We start from the raw sequence: 22,859 nt of genomic DNA on the forward strand, positions 1-22,859 counted from the left end.
AGTAAATATTGACAAAAACATGCTACATTTGAGAAAAAATGAGTGTAAATAGTTTACTTATATCTGCCATCGCCATATTGGGATAGTCGTAATTCCTGCTACGATTATCACTTTAATACCAGTGTGTCTGTAATCTGTGTTAATAATTGACATACCAGTTAGGTCTTTTTCATATTGAAAAGGATAAATCCTACATCCTAAGAAATTAGGATGAAGCCGTCAATATAGTTAGACGAGACGCATACCCGCGTTTAAATGGTCCCCTGGTATTTTTTGCCTCTCTTTATAAACATTTCATGAATGACATATTATATTAATAAGACCTTTGTTTATATCAACATTTAAATGAATTATAATTTGTTTATGTTTATTTAAATGCTGCAGATAAGTATACTAATAGTTACTATTGTATCAATTCAGGGCGATACACCTTTACATCAAGCGTCCATGAAGAGCAAATTGACCGTGGTTGAAGATCTGATACGCTTTGATGCCGACACCACAGCAAAAAATAGCGACGTAAGGATTAATTTTTATACATTTTTGAGTTTTCTGTGTCTTACTTAAAAGTTTCGTGAAATATATGTACACATAACGCTAGAAATACATTTTTACAACTAGCTAACTTATATAAAGTAATTTGTCTTTCATTTTTATTGAAACCTTTCGTAAGTTTAATCATATACCCCCCGGTTGATATCATGTGAATAGCAATGAATGTCTGACATTTGGAAAGGCAACACAACCACAATTAATTACAGGGTTACTCAATGTTATGTTTTGAACTTCAAATAAATCATAAGTATATACTTTTTGAGATCAAATTTTCTTATACTTTTCCAAAAATTAAATAAAAAGTATGGGTCACCGTGCTATTTATCAAGCACTGAGTTGTTGCAAATTGTTTAAATTTGCTACGATTGTTCATGAAAAAAAACCAACACTTCTTGTTTTGAAGAAAATCTATGAGACATTATTTTGTAATACATTGTAAAAAGATAGGTCTTATGATATGTTGAAGAAAATAAAAAAAAATCCCTATCAGTCCAGTATAAATTATTCACTAAAATAATCATCCTACTTACATGACTTATTTAAAAAAAAAGATTCGAAAGACAAAAGCAAACAAATACATATAAGTGATTTAGTGATTAAAAGATTTAGAACAATACAATTAATCACCCAGTTGTCTTAAACAGAACAACCATTAAATTGCAAATATGTCTGCATAGGATTAGGTACGATAATGGTCGATTTTGGCTTCAAATTTCAAGTCCATCTAACCAAAGGTTTGGGAAACTTTTTAAACACTAAAGAGTCTATTTCAGTTGATTCAATTAGTTTATGTTAAAGATTTTAACAATTGAAGTCATTTAAAACACTTTGATTCAAGTTTAAATATGAAAAATCTATCAAAATTCCAAAATATGTCAGTTTTCAGATGTTTTTTTGTCAAAAATGAAAGTGACCCCATCTGTGTTCATCCTCAACCTTTATATATGTTGTGTATAATCATCAAATACAAGAATGAACACAAATACCGCCACTTTCATTTAAGACAGAAACCGCCTAATATTTATCTAAAATGCTAAAATTGTGAAGATTTCAGTAATACATGGTCATTGTATTATTAAACACAGATCATATTCATTTTAACAATTTTGTAAAAGTGCTACATGTTGGGGCCAAACAGGGATCTTACTGGACCTACTATTTTGTACATTACAATACGGCGGTATACCATGAATCTTAATATGTATAATTCTTTTCTTGTCTTCTTAAATAGTTAAAGGTTATGAAAATTACCAAGCTTATCATAAAGTACATCAGTCGCGCATTTCTTCTACATAAGATTTAGCAGTGACACTAAGATTGAAAAGTCATGAAGCCGAACAAGATCAAAGTAAAAGAGGATCGACGACCCAACATCTCCAAAGGTTTGCCAAATACACCAAGGTGATCTATGCCTTGGAAAATCCTAAGTATTTCGAAAAAGTATCTGGAAACGTCTACCAGCGTTGGCATCGACCCAGTGGAATAAATAATTCTAAATGGCTTTCAATTTAATATTCCAGAAGGTCGTGCTGATGAATGTGATCTACCAAATAATACCGTTTACCGGATTTGTTATCACATACGCAACATGACGGTAGCCACATGTGGAGCAGGATCTGCTTACACTTCCGGAGCACCTGATATCTCCCCTAGTTTATGGTGGGGTTCTTGTTGCTTATTCTTGAGTGTTCTATGTTTTGTCATTTGTACTATTGTTTGTCTCTTTGTCTGTTTTAGTCAGTATCTTTTCGATTTATGAGTTTGTCGGTCCCTCTGGTATATTTCGTCCCTCTTTTGTCTACATAAAACTCATTAGTGACAAAACTGCAATGCAACACCGCTTGAGTGCTGGAATTATCGGGCTAAAACCTCGTCCGAATAATCTGGACAACCAATTGATAAATAAAAATGCAAAAGTTCTATAAAATTTCGTCTTGATAACATTGTTTTATGTGGACGAACATTTATTGAGTAAGTCTTATGTTTCATTCATTACCCTTTCCAATGGGTTCATTAATCGATTTACGTACGGATGTCATTTTGTAGAAAATCTAATTGTGTTTTAATACCACATTAATGCTTTTCCTTTCGTGTTAGGAAGACATGCAGACTTCTTATACACTGAGGTATTTCACTTCCAATTGTTTATGGAAATATTCTTTATAAAGCACAAACATGTCAGTATTCTCCTTAGAGGCAAGCACAACCTTGTATTTAAAATAGACTTAAGATCAAGAAAAGAAAGAATATAGTTGCGATACTGTTGTAAAGACATAACAAACTGCATATTTCGGCTTTAATATTGATTCACTTATAGGGTCTTTGCATCAGAGATATACTCATTTATTTAAAAATCCGCTGTTGGCATGACACGGGTTATGTCCTTCTCATATTATAAGTGTATGATACTAAACCGCTAACAGGAGATATTGTGCCTGATATTCATAGGATGAAGACATAATATTTCAATCACTTTGATTGAAGTCGTGAGCTGGCATGTCATTAACTGCTAGTCTGTTTTTATTCATGTATTAATGTCATTTTCTTTATTACTCGGACTTCTCTTGAACTGAGTTTTACTTTTCTACATTTTACTATATGTATAGGTGGAGGATTGAGATCCAATAAACATGTTAAACCCCGCCGCATTATTGCGCATATCCTAAATCAGGAGCCTCACACCTTTGTTAGTTTTGTATTATTTTTAATTTTAGTTTCTACTGCATAATTTGTATGGCGTTTATAATCATATTATATATTTCGTAATCAATTTTATTTGGCAATCGCCAATGGCGGTCAGCAGGGTTTAAGAACATCAGTTGTTCGGCCTCTTAGACAAATGCGTTTTGTTCAAATATACTTTTTCACTCTTTTGGTTTTTTGGAAAATGTTGTTTGGTCTGTATTTACAACCTACGCTGTAGAAGGGTCTAAATACTGCACAAACAACATTTTCCAAAATATCAAAATCAAGTGAAAAAGAATATTTAAACAAAACGCATTTGACTAACAGGTCGAACAACTGATGTTCTTTAACCCTGCTGACTGCCATTGGCGATTGCTAAATAAATTGATCACGAGATGTAACAAAATTGATCTTAATACAAACTTAATACTAAACAGAAAACAATGAACTTGTGACACAGATGTTATGCCACAAACATTGAAATTTCCATTCTCAATTTCATATCTTTCTACTTTTTTGATATTAGGACATTTCACATATTTTCTATGTATATTCACAGGGAAAAAAACCATTGGATTTAGTTGAAGATATCTGCAGAGAATCGCATTGGTATAGCAAATACGCTAAGGTAAGATGCACGTGGATACTGATTTTTGCCAAACTATTCAGTATTAAGGATGTTTGCTGTTCAGTTTGAAAATAAATAACTTTCCATAAAACTAGTATATATTGATAGGATATTAATTAAGGAATCAAAAGAGCAAAAAGTGTTAGGGATCACCGTGATTGTTTCGAGATATTAGCCATTGAAATTTTTGCAGTAAAATGATCTCTCTTGATTTTTCATAGCTTTATTATTGACCAGTTAAAGTTCTGAAAAACTATTAGAAAAATAATTAAGATTGTATAAAACTTTTAAAAAATGGCTTTTAATTATACATTTGAAAGATCTATAAAAAGAAAAATGGGGGTTAAGGGGTAAATTCTGTTAAGAAATTACATGGATTAAACCAGACGATTTCGAAAACCTGACAAAAATTCCAAAATATGACAAGCAAACATCCTTACACGACAAATATATTGCACTTTATTTTATTAAAGATTGTTTGATGTAATCTCAAACACACAAGTTTGTGTTTCTAAAAGAAATACAGAACTATATATTCACACAAATATTTAATTGGTTATAATGTTCTGATATATTAAAGATAACAAATTAAGAATAGAAATGGGGAATGCGTCAAAAAGGTATTATTACAACAATACATAACTCCGGGGAATATTCAAATCGAAAAGACCCTAATCAAACGGCAAAACCAAATTATAAAACACACCAAACGTATGAACAACAACTGTCATATTTTTGAATTGGGTAAGGCGTTTTCAAATGTAGACAACAGTGGATTACACCTGGTCTTACAGCGCTAAACTTCTAACGTGTATGACAGTTGCATCGAATGTCGTATGTTTACAACGATTCATGTTATGTTCTTCTCATATATGTTATGATGGTATGATACTAAACCCCAAACGGGAAAATTGTGCCTGATATTCAAAATAATAATCTTTCAATCAGTTTAATTGAAGTCTGGAGCTGGCATGTCATTAAACTGCTAGTAGTCTTTTGTTATTTATGTATTATTGTCATTTTGTTTATTTTCTTTGGTTACATCTTCTGACATCAGACTCGGACTTCTCTTGAATTGAATTTTAAATGTGCGTATTGTTATGCATTTACTTTTCTACATTGGCTAGTGGTATAGGGGGAGGGTTGAGATCTCATGTTTAACCCCGTTGCATTTTTGCGCCTATCGCAAGTCAGCAGCCCCTGACCTTTATTTCTTGTAGTATTTTGATTTTAGTTCCTTGTGTACAATTTGGAAATTAGTATGGCGTTCATTATCACTGAACTAGTATATATTTGTTTAGGGGCCAGCTGAAGGACGCCTTCGGGTGCAGGAATATCTCGTTACATTGAAGACCTGTTGGTGACCTTCTGCTGTTGTTTTTTATATGGTCGGGTTGTTGTCTCTTTAACGCATTCCCCATTTCCATTCTCAATTTTATGAGAGAAAAAAAGAACCCAGACAAAATAGGTTAAAAGAGACACAACAACCCGACGACACGCATCATTACGCTTTGTATTCTCAAAACTGAAATGTTATGAAAGAAAATTCTGTTTTAAGGTTAATGACGAAAAAAGTCAATGTTTGATATGTCTGAATACAGGGTTTCCCCTTGGTCAATTATTTTTTTCCCACCTCTTTCGCCAAAACAATATATTTTTCGCCACTTTATTGTTTTTTTTTCGCAAAGAAACATAAATATATTTTTGGTTTAAAATTTACCTTTTTTCTACACCCCTCCCTTGAATAAGATGATTTTGCCTCTTTGTGCTATGATTATTCTCTCAAACTTTTTTTAGAGTCTACATTTTTGTAAATAAACACTAATCATTTACTTTAAAACAATAGTTTTTTTTTTAACTTAAAAGTGAAAAATATTCATTGTACTTTATACAAATTTTCTAAATGAGGGAACCACTATACTTCTTATAATAAAGAAGATATTAAGTCTTGGAATATAACAAAATTAATGGACATGTTTTGATCTATAATACCAGTATAGTTCGTGGGGAAAGCTTCTTTAAAAGAAAAATATTGATGTGCACTTTTGTACTAAGAAGCGTTTTTTTTACAACAAAACAAATGAAATTGACCCTTCATTTCATAATTAGTCCTTTGTTGTCGATAGCTATAAAATGCAATAAACTTATTATTGAATTTCTGTCCAAATCTGAATGAGGTCAAGGGGAATTCCGAGTATTGTCTGATCTCGTAAAGTCCGAGAAACTCGAAAAAAGTAAATAAACAAAATGGAGGAAAATAAATCGTTATATATTTCTTTCGCCAAATTCTTTCACAAATGACGAATTTTTATCGCCACAATTATTATTTTTTGCGCAAATTTCGAAAATGGCGACCGCTAGCGGTAATCCTGTCTGAATAGCACCGATCACAATACATTTGAAATTGACGAATAAGCTGAACAAACCTTACAACTTAATCCTTCATTGTTATAATATAGTTCGTTTCTGTGTGTTTTACTTTTTAATGTTTCGTTTCTATTGTGTCGTAGTTCTACCTCTATCCTTCATGTGTTCCCTCATTTTAAGTTTGTTACCCGGATTTGTTTTTTTTTCTTAATCGAATAATGAATTTCGAAAAACGGTATTCTAGTGTTGCCTTCGTTTCATCAAATGAAAAGTCAAATCACAAAAATACTGAACTTAGAGGAAAATCAATTCAGAAAGTCCATAATCACATGGCAAAATCAAGGCCAGGTTGTTGTCCTTTTGACACATTCCCCATTTCCATTCTCAATCTTATTTAAATTTCTACACATTTTGAATACATATTTACTAATGTGCTGGCAATACAATTTCAAATATTCACAAATACATCAACAGTTGTGATTATCAACTTGAATTTGTCTCCAAAAAGCCCAAACTAAACAGTGTATACCATCCATACGGTTATGTGATTAGTCTTGAAAAACGGTAAATAACTAAAGTACCGAACATATATGTTAAATCAAAATTGGAAAATCAAAAGCTCTAATACATTCAACGATATGATAACAAATGTCATATTCCTGACTTGGTAGATGCATTTTCTTATGTAGAACATGTTTGATTAATCCTTGTTTAATAGATAGGGAAACCTCTCATATGTATGACCGTTACATGCAATTCCATTATATTGACAACAATATGTGATCACACAAAACGGTCAAAATGTCAACATACGAAAACAGCAGTATTGATGTTATTATTCTAATCACTATACAAACACAATATTGGAATGTGCAGAGCCACGTTTTATGCACAAAGTAAATACATCAAGGCATTTAAACATTACATTAGTTTTATGCAGAATCAATACAATTTGTTATACAATAAAATAATATTAACTATAGGAGGTGATATATGTGTCAAAGAGACAAAAACCCTACCAAAGATGCCACCAATGGGTCTTAAATACAGCGAGAAAATCCCGCATCTGGAGGCCTGCTTTGGGGTCTGCTTAAGATGGACTTCGAAAAAAATGTGTACTTCTTCAATAACAAAGGACGACATACCAAACTTCAAAATATATAACCAGTATGACTGCTATCCACAAAATTACAAATTTATTAACTGCATTTCTAAGTATGTTCGTGTTGACAATGTAAAGATAATTCTGCATGATTTAACAAGTTATTTTGCGGATTTTTTTTCAAGGTTCTAGTTTACTTTCTGTAATTGTTTATCATTAGTCATTTATTGACTCCTTGTTTTAATAATTTTATATTTACGTTGTGTGGTAGATCAAATTCATTGTTTCAGTGTACCTATATTTATAAAGATATGGTATGAGTACCTATACAACTCTACGTCCAAATAACAATTTATAAAAGCAAACCATCATAGGTGAAGGTATGGCCTTCAACACGGAGCCTTTGCTCACACTGAACAACAAGCTATAATAGCCCCTAAACATTACTAGTGTAAAACCAGTTAAACGGGAAAACCAACGGTCTAATAAAAAAAAAAACAGAAACGAGAAACACGTATAAATTACATACACAAACGACAACTTTTCTACATCAGATTCCAGACTTATGCCAGGTGCAAACATTTGTAGCAGGATTAAACGTTATAATGGTACCTAACTGTCTCCCCTTTTCTGAAATTGTTAACTTTTATTTATATATGTCTTTTAATAGAGTTAAATCATTCTACTTGCTGTTTCTTAGTGTGTCTTTCTATGTTGTCATACATTTTTTCGTGTTTCGGTACAGTGTTAAGGTTGGCACCTATCCAAACGTGAACACGCTGCATTTTTGCACCTCTTCTACTCTACGTCAGGATCCTGATGTGTACATTTTTTTGTTTGTTAATTTGGTATCTACGTGTTTCTCGATTTTTAAATGGATAATGCCGTTGGTTTTCATGTTAGTCATTTTGGGCTCCTTATCAACACATTGTTCGAGGTGAGCCAAAGCATCGGGTTGACAACCGTACTTTAATGTTTTTTTCTTTCTGTTACAAAGTTTGAATTGTGTGGAGAGTTGTTTCATTGGCACTCAAACCACATCATCTTATATCTTTTAATCTATTATAGGGTGAGTCACCTTTACATCAAGCAACGAGGTTTGGAGAGAAGACAATGGCGAATGTGCTCGTTAGTCTAGGAGGCGATTTATCAGCAACAAATAAACAGGTTGTCTCTTTTAACTTTTACAGAAACAAAGGAAATGCAATCATGTGTTCTCTATGTTTTTAATGATGCCGCTATTTAAGTTTTCAAGGCTAATTAACTCCGTACTTTTTTTGCCTTTTCTTCAAACATCTCGTTTGATTCCCACGAAACAATGAGTCTCTTGTATATGTTCCGGATCATATGAGTATTTGTACCATACGCGTATGGTCGGACCATATGATTATATACTCGTATTGTTATTAACACGTCGAACCATATGGGTATTTTGACCATATAGGTATTTTTTTTCAAATATGCATTACGGACTTTTCAATAATACAATAAACTTTATATACTAAAAAATAATGGGTACATGACAATGTATTATTTTTAAAGGCTAAATTAAATAAAACAGTGATGCCAAGGTAAATTTCCATTGTTTATTATATTTTTGCATGATGTTCTGTTATAACTTTCTCAAACCAGCCCAGTAGCCAGTACTGAGGTACTGTCAAGAAAATACGGATTTTTTTTGTGTTTATAAAATTTGCTGTTAATGTTAAAAATTATTATAAAGTAAGGAATGTATCTGTCTCATGCAAAGCTCTGATTCCTTTCACGGTTTCGGCTATACTTGTTTTACCTTTTGGATTATAGCGCTCCATCTTTTATATAACCTTTGATTCCAAATTTTTTGGCCGCGAGCATCACTGAAACAAACATGTATTGTCGAAATGCGCATCTGGTGCCGGACAATTGTTACCGTTATTGGCTTGTTGTGATTTTTTTTTCAATCGGTAGCATAACTGTTTTTCCCCATTTGCACATAATGGTAGTGCACGATACTTTTCAGTAACACCTTTTGTTTGCAAGTGAAAAAGGTAGCCTTCTTTGTAGCTTGGTACAGTGTTGTCGAGGTGTTGGATTACTCCGATATATCTACGGTGTTTATGAAGCTCCAGATTTCAAATGACGTAATATGACTACAGAACACCATATCCACAAAACATCTTAAATAAACTATGTTACTTGGCGGTGCTGATTACCTCGACCATACGCGTACGATCGGACCATATGAGTATATATCCATATGATCATGCTCACACGCGTATGGTCCAAATACTCATATGGTCCGGAACATATACACAACACATGTTTTGCATACCGAAGTATAATACTTGTATGACTGTGTGATATGTTTATTAATGTATAAAGGTATTGACAATGATATGACATCTCATTTAAAGAATATGTAGTCAAGGAACCATCCAAATAATGTATGAATACATAACCAATTAATGCATTACACCACAATTAAGTCCATGTTTGTTAAATAATATCAAAGGTGTATGTTGGCAAAAGTATTACGTCAGAAGTTGTTGGTTTCATAAAACGTTGACGGTAAAGGATGAGATTGCATTACTTTTCATAAATTGAGATTTCGTGCCATAACAGTATTTAAAGGACGTCAATTTGCATATGTATTTACAAATCAAATTTCAGAGTGTCATGAACTCGATATTATAAGTAATATTATAGAACATTAGACATGTTATTTAGTAATTCACCTTTAGATTGAAACAAACATTCTGATTTCTAAATCAAATTATAAGAAATTCAAAAACACATGTAAAATAGAGAGAAAACAAATATTGATCAGTGTTATTTCCATGATATAGCAAAATAGCTTATTTTATTCTTTTGAAGGGTGATTCACCTTTACATCAAGCAGCCCTCCATGGAGAAATGGGTCTAGCGGAGAATTACGTTAATCGAGGTGCAAAGTTGTCCGCTGAAAATAACAAGGTTTATTTTTGATATTCTATTTCTCATTTGTATTGTATTTGTATGGTTTTACTTAAAAGCTGTTTAATAAGTACTGATTCCACCAGATCCAGTTTATTTATTTACGATTACGTTTTCTAATTTTATTTATTTACAATGAAAAAAACCCCAAAAAACTCAAAAACCCATTACCGTTTTTGTTTCCATCCTATAAAATATGTGAAGGTCAAAACAGTTGTACTGCCTTGATTGAAATCTATTTCTGATGATAATCATTGGTATGCCTTTTATATAACTTTACATCATGATAGCAAACATAATTCCTTTTTAGGGTGATACACCTTTACACAGTGCAACAATGAGTGGCGATGAGCGAATGGTGGAGACTTTAGTTAGACTTGGTGCCAAATTGTCCGCTAAAAATAATAATGTAAGCCGCTGTAAATACTTAGGATATGGTCGTTATTTTCCTTCTTATGTTGTTTATATTACAAATTAATTTTATTTAACTTCAAATTCTATGTTTTTGGGAATATTTCCTATTATCTGAATAGATTTTATCGTGTCGCAGGAAGTTATCTAAATTTTAACCACATGAACCATCTGTCATGTGTCATCAATTTAACAGAAGGACTATATGTATAGCTTACATACAAGATAATCACCACGCAATATACAACTGATGCAAAAAGTCGGGTATGCTATTTTTTTATTTTTATTAAAGACAATAGCAATATTTGACGTAGCCAACACGGAAATTAGTATGGCGTTCATTATCACTGAACTAGTATATATTTGTTTAGGGGCCAGCTGAATAACGCCTCCGGGTGCGGGAATTTCTCGCTACATTGAAGACCTGTTGGTGACCTTCTGCTGTTGTTTTTTTATTTGGTCGGGTTGTTTTCTCTTTGACACATTCCCCATTTCAATTATCAATTCTACATATAAAAGTAAATCGATCTATAATATTGACTCGTGCTAAAGTGGAGCATATAATGCTGTATATTTTTCAATAGTTGAATACAAATTTGTTGTTGCAATGGATTCATTCAGTTCGATACTTTGAATAGATTGCATATTTGGTTTTAATGTAATAATTTATATTATAAGTTGTTCATTTTATCTGATCAATTTATTAAGTTCCATCAATTAGGTGAGTTTTTAAACGACCCAATTAAGCCTTAGTAGAAGAAACAAAGATTGTTATTAAAAAGGGTTGGCTAGAACGCAACATTATGCTTCTTAAATAATTTAATGTTCACATTAGCATTAATGAGTTAGTGTCGCTTATCATCTATTTTAATTGAACGTCATCTAAACACCTTTCTTTTTCTCCAACAGGATTATCGTCTACAAATAATACAAAAAAACAAGAATAAATAAAACTAATTGTTTAAGTAAACGGTTTCTTAAAACTGATGTAGCTTTTGATAAGGAAAGTTTTAATTTATGAAAGGAGTAATGATTTCATCTATTTGTATACTTCTTGGAAAACGGGGTATGTAAAGAGCAGGGAATCTTCTGTCCTGCTCAGAACTGTTTTATAATTCTGTTTTTGAGGTTATTTATTAATACAATGTCTATTGTGAAAATTGATTACAATTTAACACAATTTGTGTTCATTAGTATGAACTAGTTCATGATGTTCATGCATGAATTTCATCTAAAGTGAAAGTATGACCAGTTCAAACAACTATTATATTTTTATTAGGTAAACTTCAATTCTATTCAATAGGCCTGAAATATTTGCAAATGGACATTTACCTTAAAAAAAATCTTTGCATCAACATATATGGACAATATCACACATTATACAAATTGATGATTGCATACATTGCGTAATTATTGCTGAACAAGTTCACATTTTGATTAAGATGGCCAACAGAAACACACCTTTATGTGTGGGAATTTCATGCTGTTTTGAAGACCCATTGTTGGCCTTAAGCTAGTCTCTGCTCTTTAGACGGGTTATTGTCTCTTTGACTATATCCCCAATATTTTATTTATTTGTATAAAAGTCAATAATATTTAGCATGCAGTTGAGTTAAAGTTGGAAAATCTATATTTGGTGAAAAAAAGCTAATTTTATAAAACTGTTCTACAGTACAAAGTTTACAATTTCGTAATGTGACGCCATGTACATGTAAAAGACAAACATGCTCGACTACGTTACAAACGACAAAAAAAGATACTTTCAGTTTTGCAATTGCGCACTTTTCATTTCTATAAAGCAACATTCTAGGAGCAACTGTTTGCAGAGTATGTATCTCGCAGTTCATACGATATAACCGTGCTTGTATTTTCTGATTTTTTTTTATAAAAGGTTGCTCGTCACAAGGGATCTATTGAACCAATAGTGTCAAATGGTGAATTCGAAATCATCCTTTCGAACATTTTATGGACGTCGCCACGAGTTGATTGAACGTTAAGGAATATCTGTTTGACAGATGATATCGGATATGTTTCCTATGTTTCAACTACGCGTCCGGCGTATTAAAATTTATAATCCTGGTACCTTTGATAACTATTTACCGAGTTGAGACTATTAACCGGGTTTGTAATAATATGAGCAGCACGACGGGTGCAAATGTGGAAAAGAATCTGCTTAATCTTCCTGATCACCTGATATCAACCCCCGTTTTTCATGTAATTGTTGTTGCTTAGTTTTTTGTTTACAATTTTGTGTCTTGTGTAATATCATCGGCTTGTCTTTTTCTTGAAAGCCATTTTGTTGTCATTTTTATTTTCGATCCATGTGTTTGAAAGTCCCTCTGTTATCTTTTGTCCCTCTTTAGATGAACTTCTTTGAAATCATTTTATCAATATAACTTATGTATTATAAAATATCTCTGCTGTCAACGGTCCGATATTAATTTTGTCAAAAACTTGCTTTAGACATTAACATGTCATGTGGTATGTCTTGTTGCATTGATGGACTATACATTCTCAACTTAACAGTTTCAATTAAGACGTAATGTACTTGTTTCCTGAAATTTCTCAATACGATACTTACATAAATAGTTAAAATCATCCCTTCGTAAATTTTACGGACGCTATCACGAGATGGTTGACCGTTATGGAATAACTGTTTCACAAATGATATCGGATATGTTCCGTACGTCAGAACTACAATCCCCTACAATCCCCTTCCCTTTCATGAATTTGACCTACCGAATTAGACTATTTACCGGATTTGTAAGCAACACGACGGTTGCCGCATGTGGAGCAGGATCTTCTTACACCTTAGATCACCCCTAGTTTTTGGTGGGGTTCGTGTTGTTTATTCTTTAGTTTTCTATGTTGTGTCATGTGTACTATTGTTTTTCTGTTTGTTTTTAATTTTTAGCCATGGCGTTGTCAGTTTGTTTTAGATTTATGAGTTTGACTGTCCCTTTGGTATCTTTCGTCCCTCTTTAACATAAAGTTTTACATGTTTATAATTCTTCTGTTTTTATGTTTTAGGGGGATTCGCCTTTACATCAAGCAATACGGATTGGCGAGGAGCGCATGGCAGAAACGTTGGTTAGCCTTGGAGCCGATTTGTCTGCTAGAAATAATGAGGTCAACGTTTCTTTTCTTTTTTTTTAAATTTTGACATTGCTCATGTTATTTTAATATTGAATACAACAAAGCTTTAAAATGGTGACTGCGTTGAAATCAAACGAATGTGTATATATGGAATGCTTTCAAGTTTTATACTCATAACTTCAACCATTGAAAGATTTACACATAACTACCACACTCTTCTATACTTTATCATTAGAATACAGATATGCAAAAGGTTTTTGTTTCTCACAAGAGCTCATTTAAACTCTTATATCAATAAAGTACAGTACGGGTTTGAAAAAAACAAAATATATAATATACAAAATAGTAACATGGAGTTAATGGTAAATTTAATTTTTCGTGATTGTTTTATCGACTTTAAAGCTTCTTCAAATATTCTGTAGACCTTTAAAAATCTATCGATCCGATCTTACCGCTAGTTCGGTTTTTGATGCTTGATACTTATGACATGCCGCTATGACATATGGACACACAGTTTTAAATGAACGGTGATTTTGATCTGAGCTATTCTTAAAAGTTGAACACTAGACAAATATTGTTTTTTGAGATTTCGTTTAATTATCAGACTAATCTCATGCAGTTCATTAGGTATGGTCATTAGGTAACACCAAACTTACGTGTAGTGATACTAAACAGTATTGAATTGGCTATAAACACAATTGCTGTACGGCTAGGAATTTACCACAGGGGATGTCTGAACATTTTCTTAAAAGACGAACATGTCTGATTAATGAAATGTTAAAATTTGTAACATCCTGATAAAGATATTCACTTGTCATGTTTTGGAATTTCCTTTAAAATGCATACAAATAAATTTCCCTTTGACCCCAAACTTTTCTTTTCATAAATCTTGTACATACATAATTATCAGCAATTCATTTGTAAAAGTCTTTCAAAAACTGAAACTTGTCAATTATAAAGTCAAAATAAAACCTTTTCACGCCATTATTCCAATTGGTAATATCTCAGAAACGAGCAAATTGACCTCTATATATTTTTTTTTAACTCTTTGGTTTATTTCTTAATCCCATATCAACGTATACTAGTGCTATGAAACGTTTATTATTTTGAAACCGAAAAGCAAAATCCCTTAAGATCGTTGAGTTTTAAATTTATATAAAAGTGTAAGAATTGAGAATGATTACAATTCTACTATAGTATATTTGAGTCGATATTTTGTTTTATTGCATTAGGGCAGGACACCATATGAGCTAGCTGAACACGTTAATCAGCAAAACGAGAAAAAACCAGATTCATATAAATATCAACGTACATTTGAATACCTACAAGTATGTGTTCTGCATCTTTATTGCAAGAGTATTCGTAATGTATTATTGATTAATAAATTAAGATGAAGTTGATAACAAAAATTCTAAATGACTTTGTTTGTGTAAATACCTGTAACTTCCAAACGGAATCTCAGAATAGTTCTTTAAAAAAAAAAAAAATACAAAACAAAAGGAAAATACAAAAAACTAACAATAAGGTACTCAATTATATATATATAAATGCAGATGTGGTATTATTGACAATGAGACAACTGTTAACAATAGACATAGTGAAACAGAAAGTGACAATTTTAGGTCCCAAACGTTACTGCCTTCAACAAGGAACAAAGTCCTTTCCGCATACGTTATTTGCAGCTATAACATGTATAAGCGCCCCGAAATTATAGATGAAAACGCATTCAAAATAGAAAACTATTTAAGAAATACTGAAAATATTCATTAGACGGATGCAAATAGATAAACGTTTGACCAAAAAACAAAGAGTTGACGTGGTCGGGTACTCGTACATAACATCAAACAACAACAATGTATTGATTACAGATATGAGAGTACTGGCAGCTACTTACAGCTAGTTCACATCCAATAATCATTTTCATCGATATAAGCTTGGTGATAGAGTAATATCTCATTTCGGTCAGCGATGACATCTTCTGATCATTATCATGATGTGAAGCATAAAGAGAACCTTTGCAAAAATTCTGCGAGATGTTCCTGTGCGGTCTTTTGCAAGACAAAATGTTTCCCTGTCCATTGTACGTTCAACTTCAACTGTCAGTTCAAATGTTATTGAAACTAACTAAAGTTATCCCAAGCAGCCTCTTTCTAAGGATTTTTTTATGTAATGTTTATTTGTTCTGGTTTTGATTATGGATAATAATTTTCAAAGGTACCGGGATTTTAATTTAGTATGCAAGACGCGCGTTTCGTCTACACGATACTCCTCAGTAACGCTCATATCAAAATATCTATAAAGCACAAAGTTGAAGAACATTGAGCCTCCAAAAATGCCATGATATTCTATTTCCCAGTATATATTTTAACATATACTTGAACCTTATTTTCATTATCATTATGATATGTAGGAAAAAATAGACAACGTAGATAACACCAATGAACAACCTAACAACACAGGCAATATTGAACCAGAGTTTATTGACGATCCCATAATACCAAAAGGAGAACAGTCCAATGAGAACAAAAAAGGTGGTGTATATTCTATATTTAAAGATTATACCCAAAGATGTGGCGTGAGTGCCAAAAGGAAAACCTTCCATCTAAGTCACAACTTGTAAAAAGTAACCCATTGATAATATGGTCTTCAACACAGATTCCTAGCTCACATCGAAAACAATCTTGTCAGTGCTATAAAAAATGTAACGTGTTAAACCATTCAAACGAGAAAAAAAACCTATTTATATAAAAAACGAGATATACTCATTAATCAGTTCAACACCCGACAATTATCGAACACGAGATTCATGTCCAAGAACAGATGTACACAAATGCGGCTTATTTTAACGTTCTGACCACTTTCTGCCTTATCTAATCATGAAACATTAGTGTTACTTGCGTATCTTCACAACATAAAAGCACACAAAAAACACACAATTTTATATATCAATTGAAATGGTTTATACCAAAAAATGAATGTAAAAAGTACATATGTGAACATACAATAAATGACAAAGTTGATTTAAACCACAATTTGAATGAATAATGCATAAAATAAGGGGTTATATGTTGAACAAAATGCCGTCAAATAGAATAATGTAAACAGGTAAATGAAAATATAATTGTGTTGTGAGGTATTCAGTATTAATCGAGTATTTTTAAAGAGTTAAATAAAAAACATTAGCGAAAAAAACATTTCAAACTTTGAAGAAGTTATCAAAGGTACCAGGATTATAATTTAGTTCGCCAGACGTGCGTTTCGTTTACATAAGACCCACCAGTGACGCTCATATCAAAATAGTCATAAAGCCAAACAAGTACAAAGTTGAAGAACATTGAATATCCAAAGTTCCCAAAAATTGCGCCAAATACGGCTAAAGTAATCAATGCTTGGGATAAGACCATCCTTAGTTTTTCGAGCAATTCAAAGTTTTGTAAACAGGACATTTATAAAATTACCACATTATTGATATTCATGTCTTGACTACTGGACTGGTGACACCCTCGGGGACGAAACGTAGTGGAAGTAGTTATTAAAGGTACCAGGATTATAATTTAGTACGCCAGACGTGGGCTTCGTCTTCATTACTCATCAGTGAAACTGAATTCATACTATCATTGAAAAAAAAGAAATAACAACAGCAACATGATTAATTTTTAAACAAGGAATAATTTGTACATACTAAGTCTATTTCGTTAGGTCACAATAATGGAAAGGGAAGTGGGTTGTAGTTATGACGTATTGAACATCCGATATCCTCGTGAAACGGTTGTTCCATAACGTTCAACCAACACGCGAAGGTACCAGTAAAATTTACATAGGGATTATTTCAACTTCCTCATATGGAACTTATGATGTGTGGAATAACCCTATATCATGATATGAAATCAAAGCGCGGGAATATCGTATCAATTTGAATACAACTTCTTATGCAGGCGCTGCTGACATGTTGCTACGTCGTAATTGATAATTCACAATTTGAAAGCTAAATCAAAGTTTCGTTTGCAACCAACCCTACATATTAACTTCAAGATGCAAGTCAAGATATGAGGCAGACCTAACTGTATTTGTTATATCCTATATTTCTGGTTTGTTGTGATAGATGCCACATTATGAATTATTTAGTGAGAGAACATCCTCTATATAATCATTGATAATGGAAAGTAAAATTAAAAGATATTGCTAACTTCTTATTTTTCATCGTAAGAAGAGGGGTACAATTGGTTCTCATTGTTATGCCGACAGCCTGTTGAAAAACACGTCGTCCAAACATATCAAATATGTTGTCAGTCAAGAAATCAAAAATCTTGATAATGTCAGATTCAGTGAAGGTTGTGCTTTGAATCAGTGTGATTCTTTACAAAGTAGGATTTAGCCCTCCCTAAGTTGGCCAAGCAAACTCTTCATGTAACAGAAATTTACTTCCTATTAACAAATTTCAAAATAATAGGACACGTTTCTGATATTCGAAATTAAAAGCGTATCAAAAGATATCAACAGAAATACATTGAAAATGATATGGCAGAAACAAAAAAGTGAACAGTATGAAAAACACAAAATATACAACGAACAGTTGATCAACACACACACGTACCTCTGATTAAAAAAATCTACCTGTGGTGATGCAATTTGCTTTTCAACGGTAATATATGTGTAATCATTATAACACCATGTACCATCATGATTTCAGGACACATCAGTTTGTCCCTGCAATGCTTTCATGTTCTTGTTATCCTCGGGAAATCTTAGTTCAGTTATGATCGACAAAGACAAATATGACGAATTTGACGAGATGGTTCATAATTATAATCTTATGTACTGGACACTGTAGAATATTGGGGTAAAATATAATCGCGAATCAAAGGCAAGCAATGTGAATTACGATAACAAATTTAAATCCATGAAATGCATAAAAAGGAAGAGACTATTTGAAATGGGAAACGACGCAACGTCGAAAATAATGTTGATATACCATGATGTAAGAATATTGTTCCGATGCGTTGAAAAACAGTTCTATCCGCAATATTATTAATCTAAAACAACTTTCAAGTCTGTCATGATTGTTGTATTACCTAGCTATTGTGTATACAAATGTAGTAAAAAAATCATAATATTTTTTTTAAAAGATAAATCTTTTATTGCACGTTTCTCTGCTGTTTAACAAATTACTCGACTCACAGCATTCAGCCGGGTATCCCTGTGATTTAGTTACTGGTTAATCAGGGAGGTTATACAGTAAATTTATATATATATATATGAATTATGATTAGTTATTATAAATACAATACATTGGTTTTAACAATTTGTTAAATTTCTTAGTTTTGTAGAGGTTATCATAATGTAACGTAAATACTATTCTTTATCCGATGTTGGCTATTATTTAATCATTGACCCTTAACCTTGATCAGCATAATCCCGTGAAAATTGAGATGATCGAATAATAATAATTTAATAATATCAAATGTTTTATCTTTAATGTTTATAATGTTTTAAGAATCAACGAGTAAATGCATGTGCTATATAGGCCCACTAGAAAAAAAAGAACAAAGCGGGACAAACCTGCATTCAAAACTGGTCAAAAACATACTTGTCCACATGTCTGGTTTGGAGCAGACCTGTCAATAGGTCTGCATCAATCCTTAAAAAGTCGGCTCGAATTTCACTTTTGTACAGGTTGCGATCTCACCCATCTGTACTTACAACAAAAGTAACATAAATTCTAGAATTGTGCACAAAGTGTCATTGTGTGTGTTTTGTTTTCTTAAGAAACCAAGTGAGGTGTGATTGGCAACTATATACTTAGATGTTTGGTTGAATATCTGCAAATTTTGAATTTACTTTCTTTCAGAAAAACATATTGAATTGCCATGGCTAGTAAATGCAAATGAATTCCATCATATGATGTCACACGGAGAATTTCGGTCATACGAAAACCGGCTGAGTTTAGGTAGTAACGTATTATAAATGCAATTATTACTAATATTAAAAATATGTTTCATGTTCAGTTTCTGGAGACATAATACACTCAACGGTGTGCAATAAAATGTACAAAGTACAATGAAACATTTATAACTGTTGGTGACCTTCAGCTGGCTGTACATTTGCTACAGTTTGTTTGAAAGCATTCCTGTTTTGGTTGTATATAATATCTGTATTGATGTCATTCTAGTTAAATTCAGACTTGACATGGCCAATGTTCACTATACTTTGAAAAGCAATACTGATGTACATTTCATAATATTTATCTGGTTAATGGTCGGCTGTAATTCAAAGTGTCCCTGTTTCTAATGTTTTTTTGTTAGGAATAAAGAGTTCCAACATGTTATCTTTAATTTAGATAATTCATCACAAAAAAGGGAGAATATTCAATATCTCAGAATGACTCGAATAACCACAACTCACCAAATGTGCACTTTATTATGTTATATAGCAATAAAAATCATGATTTTTGTTACATATACGGAAAAACTATTTAAGACAAATGACAACAAAAGTGGAACACGATGACTTTAAAACATTGTCCGCCGGGATTTTGAGTGCGAGCATGTTTTTCTTTTATCCATATGTACATTCCATACGTTTGACCATCCCTCTGGTATATTTCGCCATTTTTGTCTTATTCGCAAACTTCATGCATGACAGAATGAACAAGTTGTTATTAATCAGAGAAGTTCTGGTTTCAATCCTTGGACGGGTCAGAACATGAAATAACAAAATACCTAACTCTGAGGAAAATTTAAAACGTTAAGTCCCTATTCAAATGGCAGAATCAAAAATTCAAACACATCAAACGAATGGATAACAACTGTCATATTCCTTACTTTGTAAAGTTTGTTAAAAAATACTTTGTACAGGCATTTTCTTTTGTAAAAAAATGGTGAATGACAATGATATCAATATTGGAACACCATGACCGAAAATATTTGTTTGCATCATTTACGAGTGCCAACGTATCCTCTTGTTGGTAAAAAATAACTACTCTTTTGCATGTTTTGATACCTCAATCTGACTCATATGACTAAAATATGGCTCTGTATTGTTTACGAATGCCAGCAAGTCTTCTTGTTGGTCAAACTAATGACTCTTTTGGTACTTGTGATACCTTAAACTGCCTCGTATGACTGAAAATATGTATCTGTATCATTTACGAGTGTCAGCATGTCCTCTTGTTGGTTAACAGCATGACTCTGTTGGTAGTTGTGATACTGAAAGCTGCCTCATTTAACTAAATGTTTTATCCATATCAACCAAAACTGACCTTGCACATGATACTTGCATTTAATTATGAAAATGTACAAGGAAGCATATTACATCAGTAATTTTGTGCATGGGGGTTGTATAGTGTAAATGTAGGAATGTGTATGAGGTCAAACAGGTTACCACAATATAGTTCAAAACATAATACTTTAACATTTGTTACAAACTTGCATAGCATCTTTTTTTTTATAAGGTGGTCCTTGTAAAGCAGGGAAATCTACTTTGGCAAGCGTCCTGATTGGCGAAGACATACCTCTAAAGTGGGATTCTACCGATGGACTTGTCATCTACTTTGGACGAAATGGTATCAATATTGAAAAGAAGACAATGGTTCCGCTTGGAAAAGGTATTTTGGTGATTAGTTTATTTTAAAATATTTCTTTTAAATTTTATTTTTGTTATTTTTGTTAATATTGAGAATAGAAATGTGTAATCCATTTTTAAATTAGTATTCGGACAATAGTAGAGTTTACTCTTGAAATATACGACACACATTAATAAAACAAATAAAAAAGAAAACTATAAAACAGAATTGTTTCATTGTTTATATACATATATGGAGTTATTTTTTTCAGAACCATAGGTCTTTCTATCTCAGAATCAACCGAGACAATACCATGTTTCAATGAATTATGCTCCAAGGCATACAATAATAACCTTTATTATTTTATTTTTATTTTCATTATTTTCCTTAATAAAAATGCATTCTATACTAAACTAGTATATAATTGTTTAGGGGCCAGTTGAAGGACCCCTCCGGGTGTGGTAATTTCTCGCTACATTAAAGACCTGTTGATGACCTTCTGCTGTTATTTTATTCTATGGTCGGGTTGTTGTCCCTTTGTCACATTCCCCATTTCCATTCTCATTTTTATACTATAATTTACTTCAAAATAATATTCGTCTTATAGTTTTTTGTTGCCGATTTGGGAAATTATTTTTTAAATTTCAATCGATGATAGTTTTAAAAGAAATCGTCATTGCGCGCATTTTAATTTTAAAAACAAATATAACGTTAAGTTTTGTTCATTTGTCGCTACAATACAGATACATTATCATATATGTGAGATGCATTTTAATGTAGACTTTCATAAAATAAAGCCAGATTTAACATATTCGTGTGTAAGATTTTGAATATCTCATTGGGTCACACTGAATAAGTTGATTGCTTGTTGATTGCTTGCTTAACGTCCAGTGACAATTATTTCATGCATGTTCAGGACGACACACACTAAAGAGGACATCATACTGTGACCTACATGTATTTATATTCGTCTACGTGTCAGTTCTTAACTTTTTTAAATTTGTGTATACCTTTTAGTCTATCAAATGATCAACTAATAATATATGCTTTTATTACATTGAATAACATTCACGTTACTCACAATATGGTCGGTTAGGAAGGTATTTGGTTATATTCTTATTATCTGTTAAAATAATGTATTGCTATTCAATTACAACTTTTCTGAATATTTCATTCGATTCAATTACAATTGTTAAAAAATTAACCACTTTACGCGATAGAAATAAGAAAAAAACATACTACCTTTTCCATAAAATAAGATGGTACAATAAATCACTTACAATATGTCTTGTATCTCAACTTGTACGATTCGCTCGTGTATGTAACAATGTTTTAGATTTTAACGAGAGATATTTATGTATTACTGAAAAATTATTACATTAGGATTTTTCGATATCACAAACTAGTCAAAACATTTACTAAATTTTAACATCGGTATAAAGACATCATTCGTAAATATAGCTCAACATGCAGACTTCTTATACGTTCAGGTATTTCACATC

At 32.1% G+C, this 22,859-nt stretch overlaps 1 protein-coding gene across 1 annotated transcript in view; it reads left to right on the top strand.

Moving 5' to 3' along the window:
• Nucleotides 1-18,627, top strand: part of LOC134717605 (serine/threonine-protein phosphatase 6 regulatory ankyrin repeat subunit B-like) — a 55,399-nt gene extending 36,772 nt beyond the window's left edge. The window contains exons 10-16 of the mRNA XM_063580099.1: nt 3,800-3,868; nt 8,406-8,465; nt 10,191-10,289; nt 10,600-10,698; nt 13,731-13,790; nt 16,207-16,371; nt 18,487-18,627. Of these exons, the coding sequence (XP_063436169.1) occupies nt 3,800-3,868; nt 8,406-8,465; nt 10,191-10,289; nt 10,600-10,698; nt 13,731-13,790; nt 16,207-16,371; nt 18,487-18,627 (693 nt within the window). The remainder of the gene's footprint in view (nt 1-3,799; nt 3,869-8,405; nt 8,466-10,190; nt 10,290-10,599; nt 10,699-13,730; nt 13,791-16,206; nt 16,372-18,486) is intronic.
• The last annotated feature ends 4,232 nt before the right edge of the window (nt 18,628-22,859 follow it).

This window comes from Mytilus trossulus, chromosome 5, assembly GCF_036588685.1.
Source record: "Mytilus trossulus isolate FHL-02 chromosome 5, PNRI_Mtr1.1.1.hap1, whole genome shotgun sequence".
Classification (NCBI taxonomy): Eukaryota; Metazoa; Mollusca; class Bivalvia; order Mytilida; family Mytilidae; genus Mytilus; species Mytilus trossulus.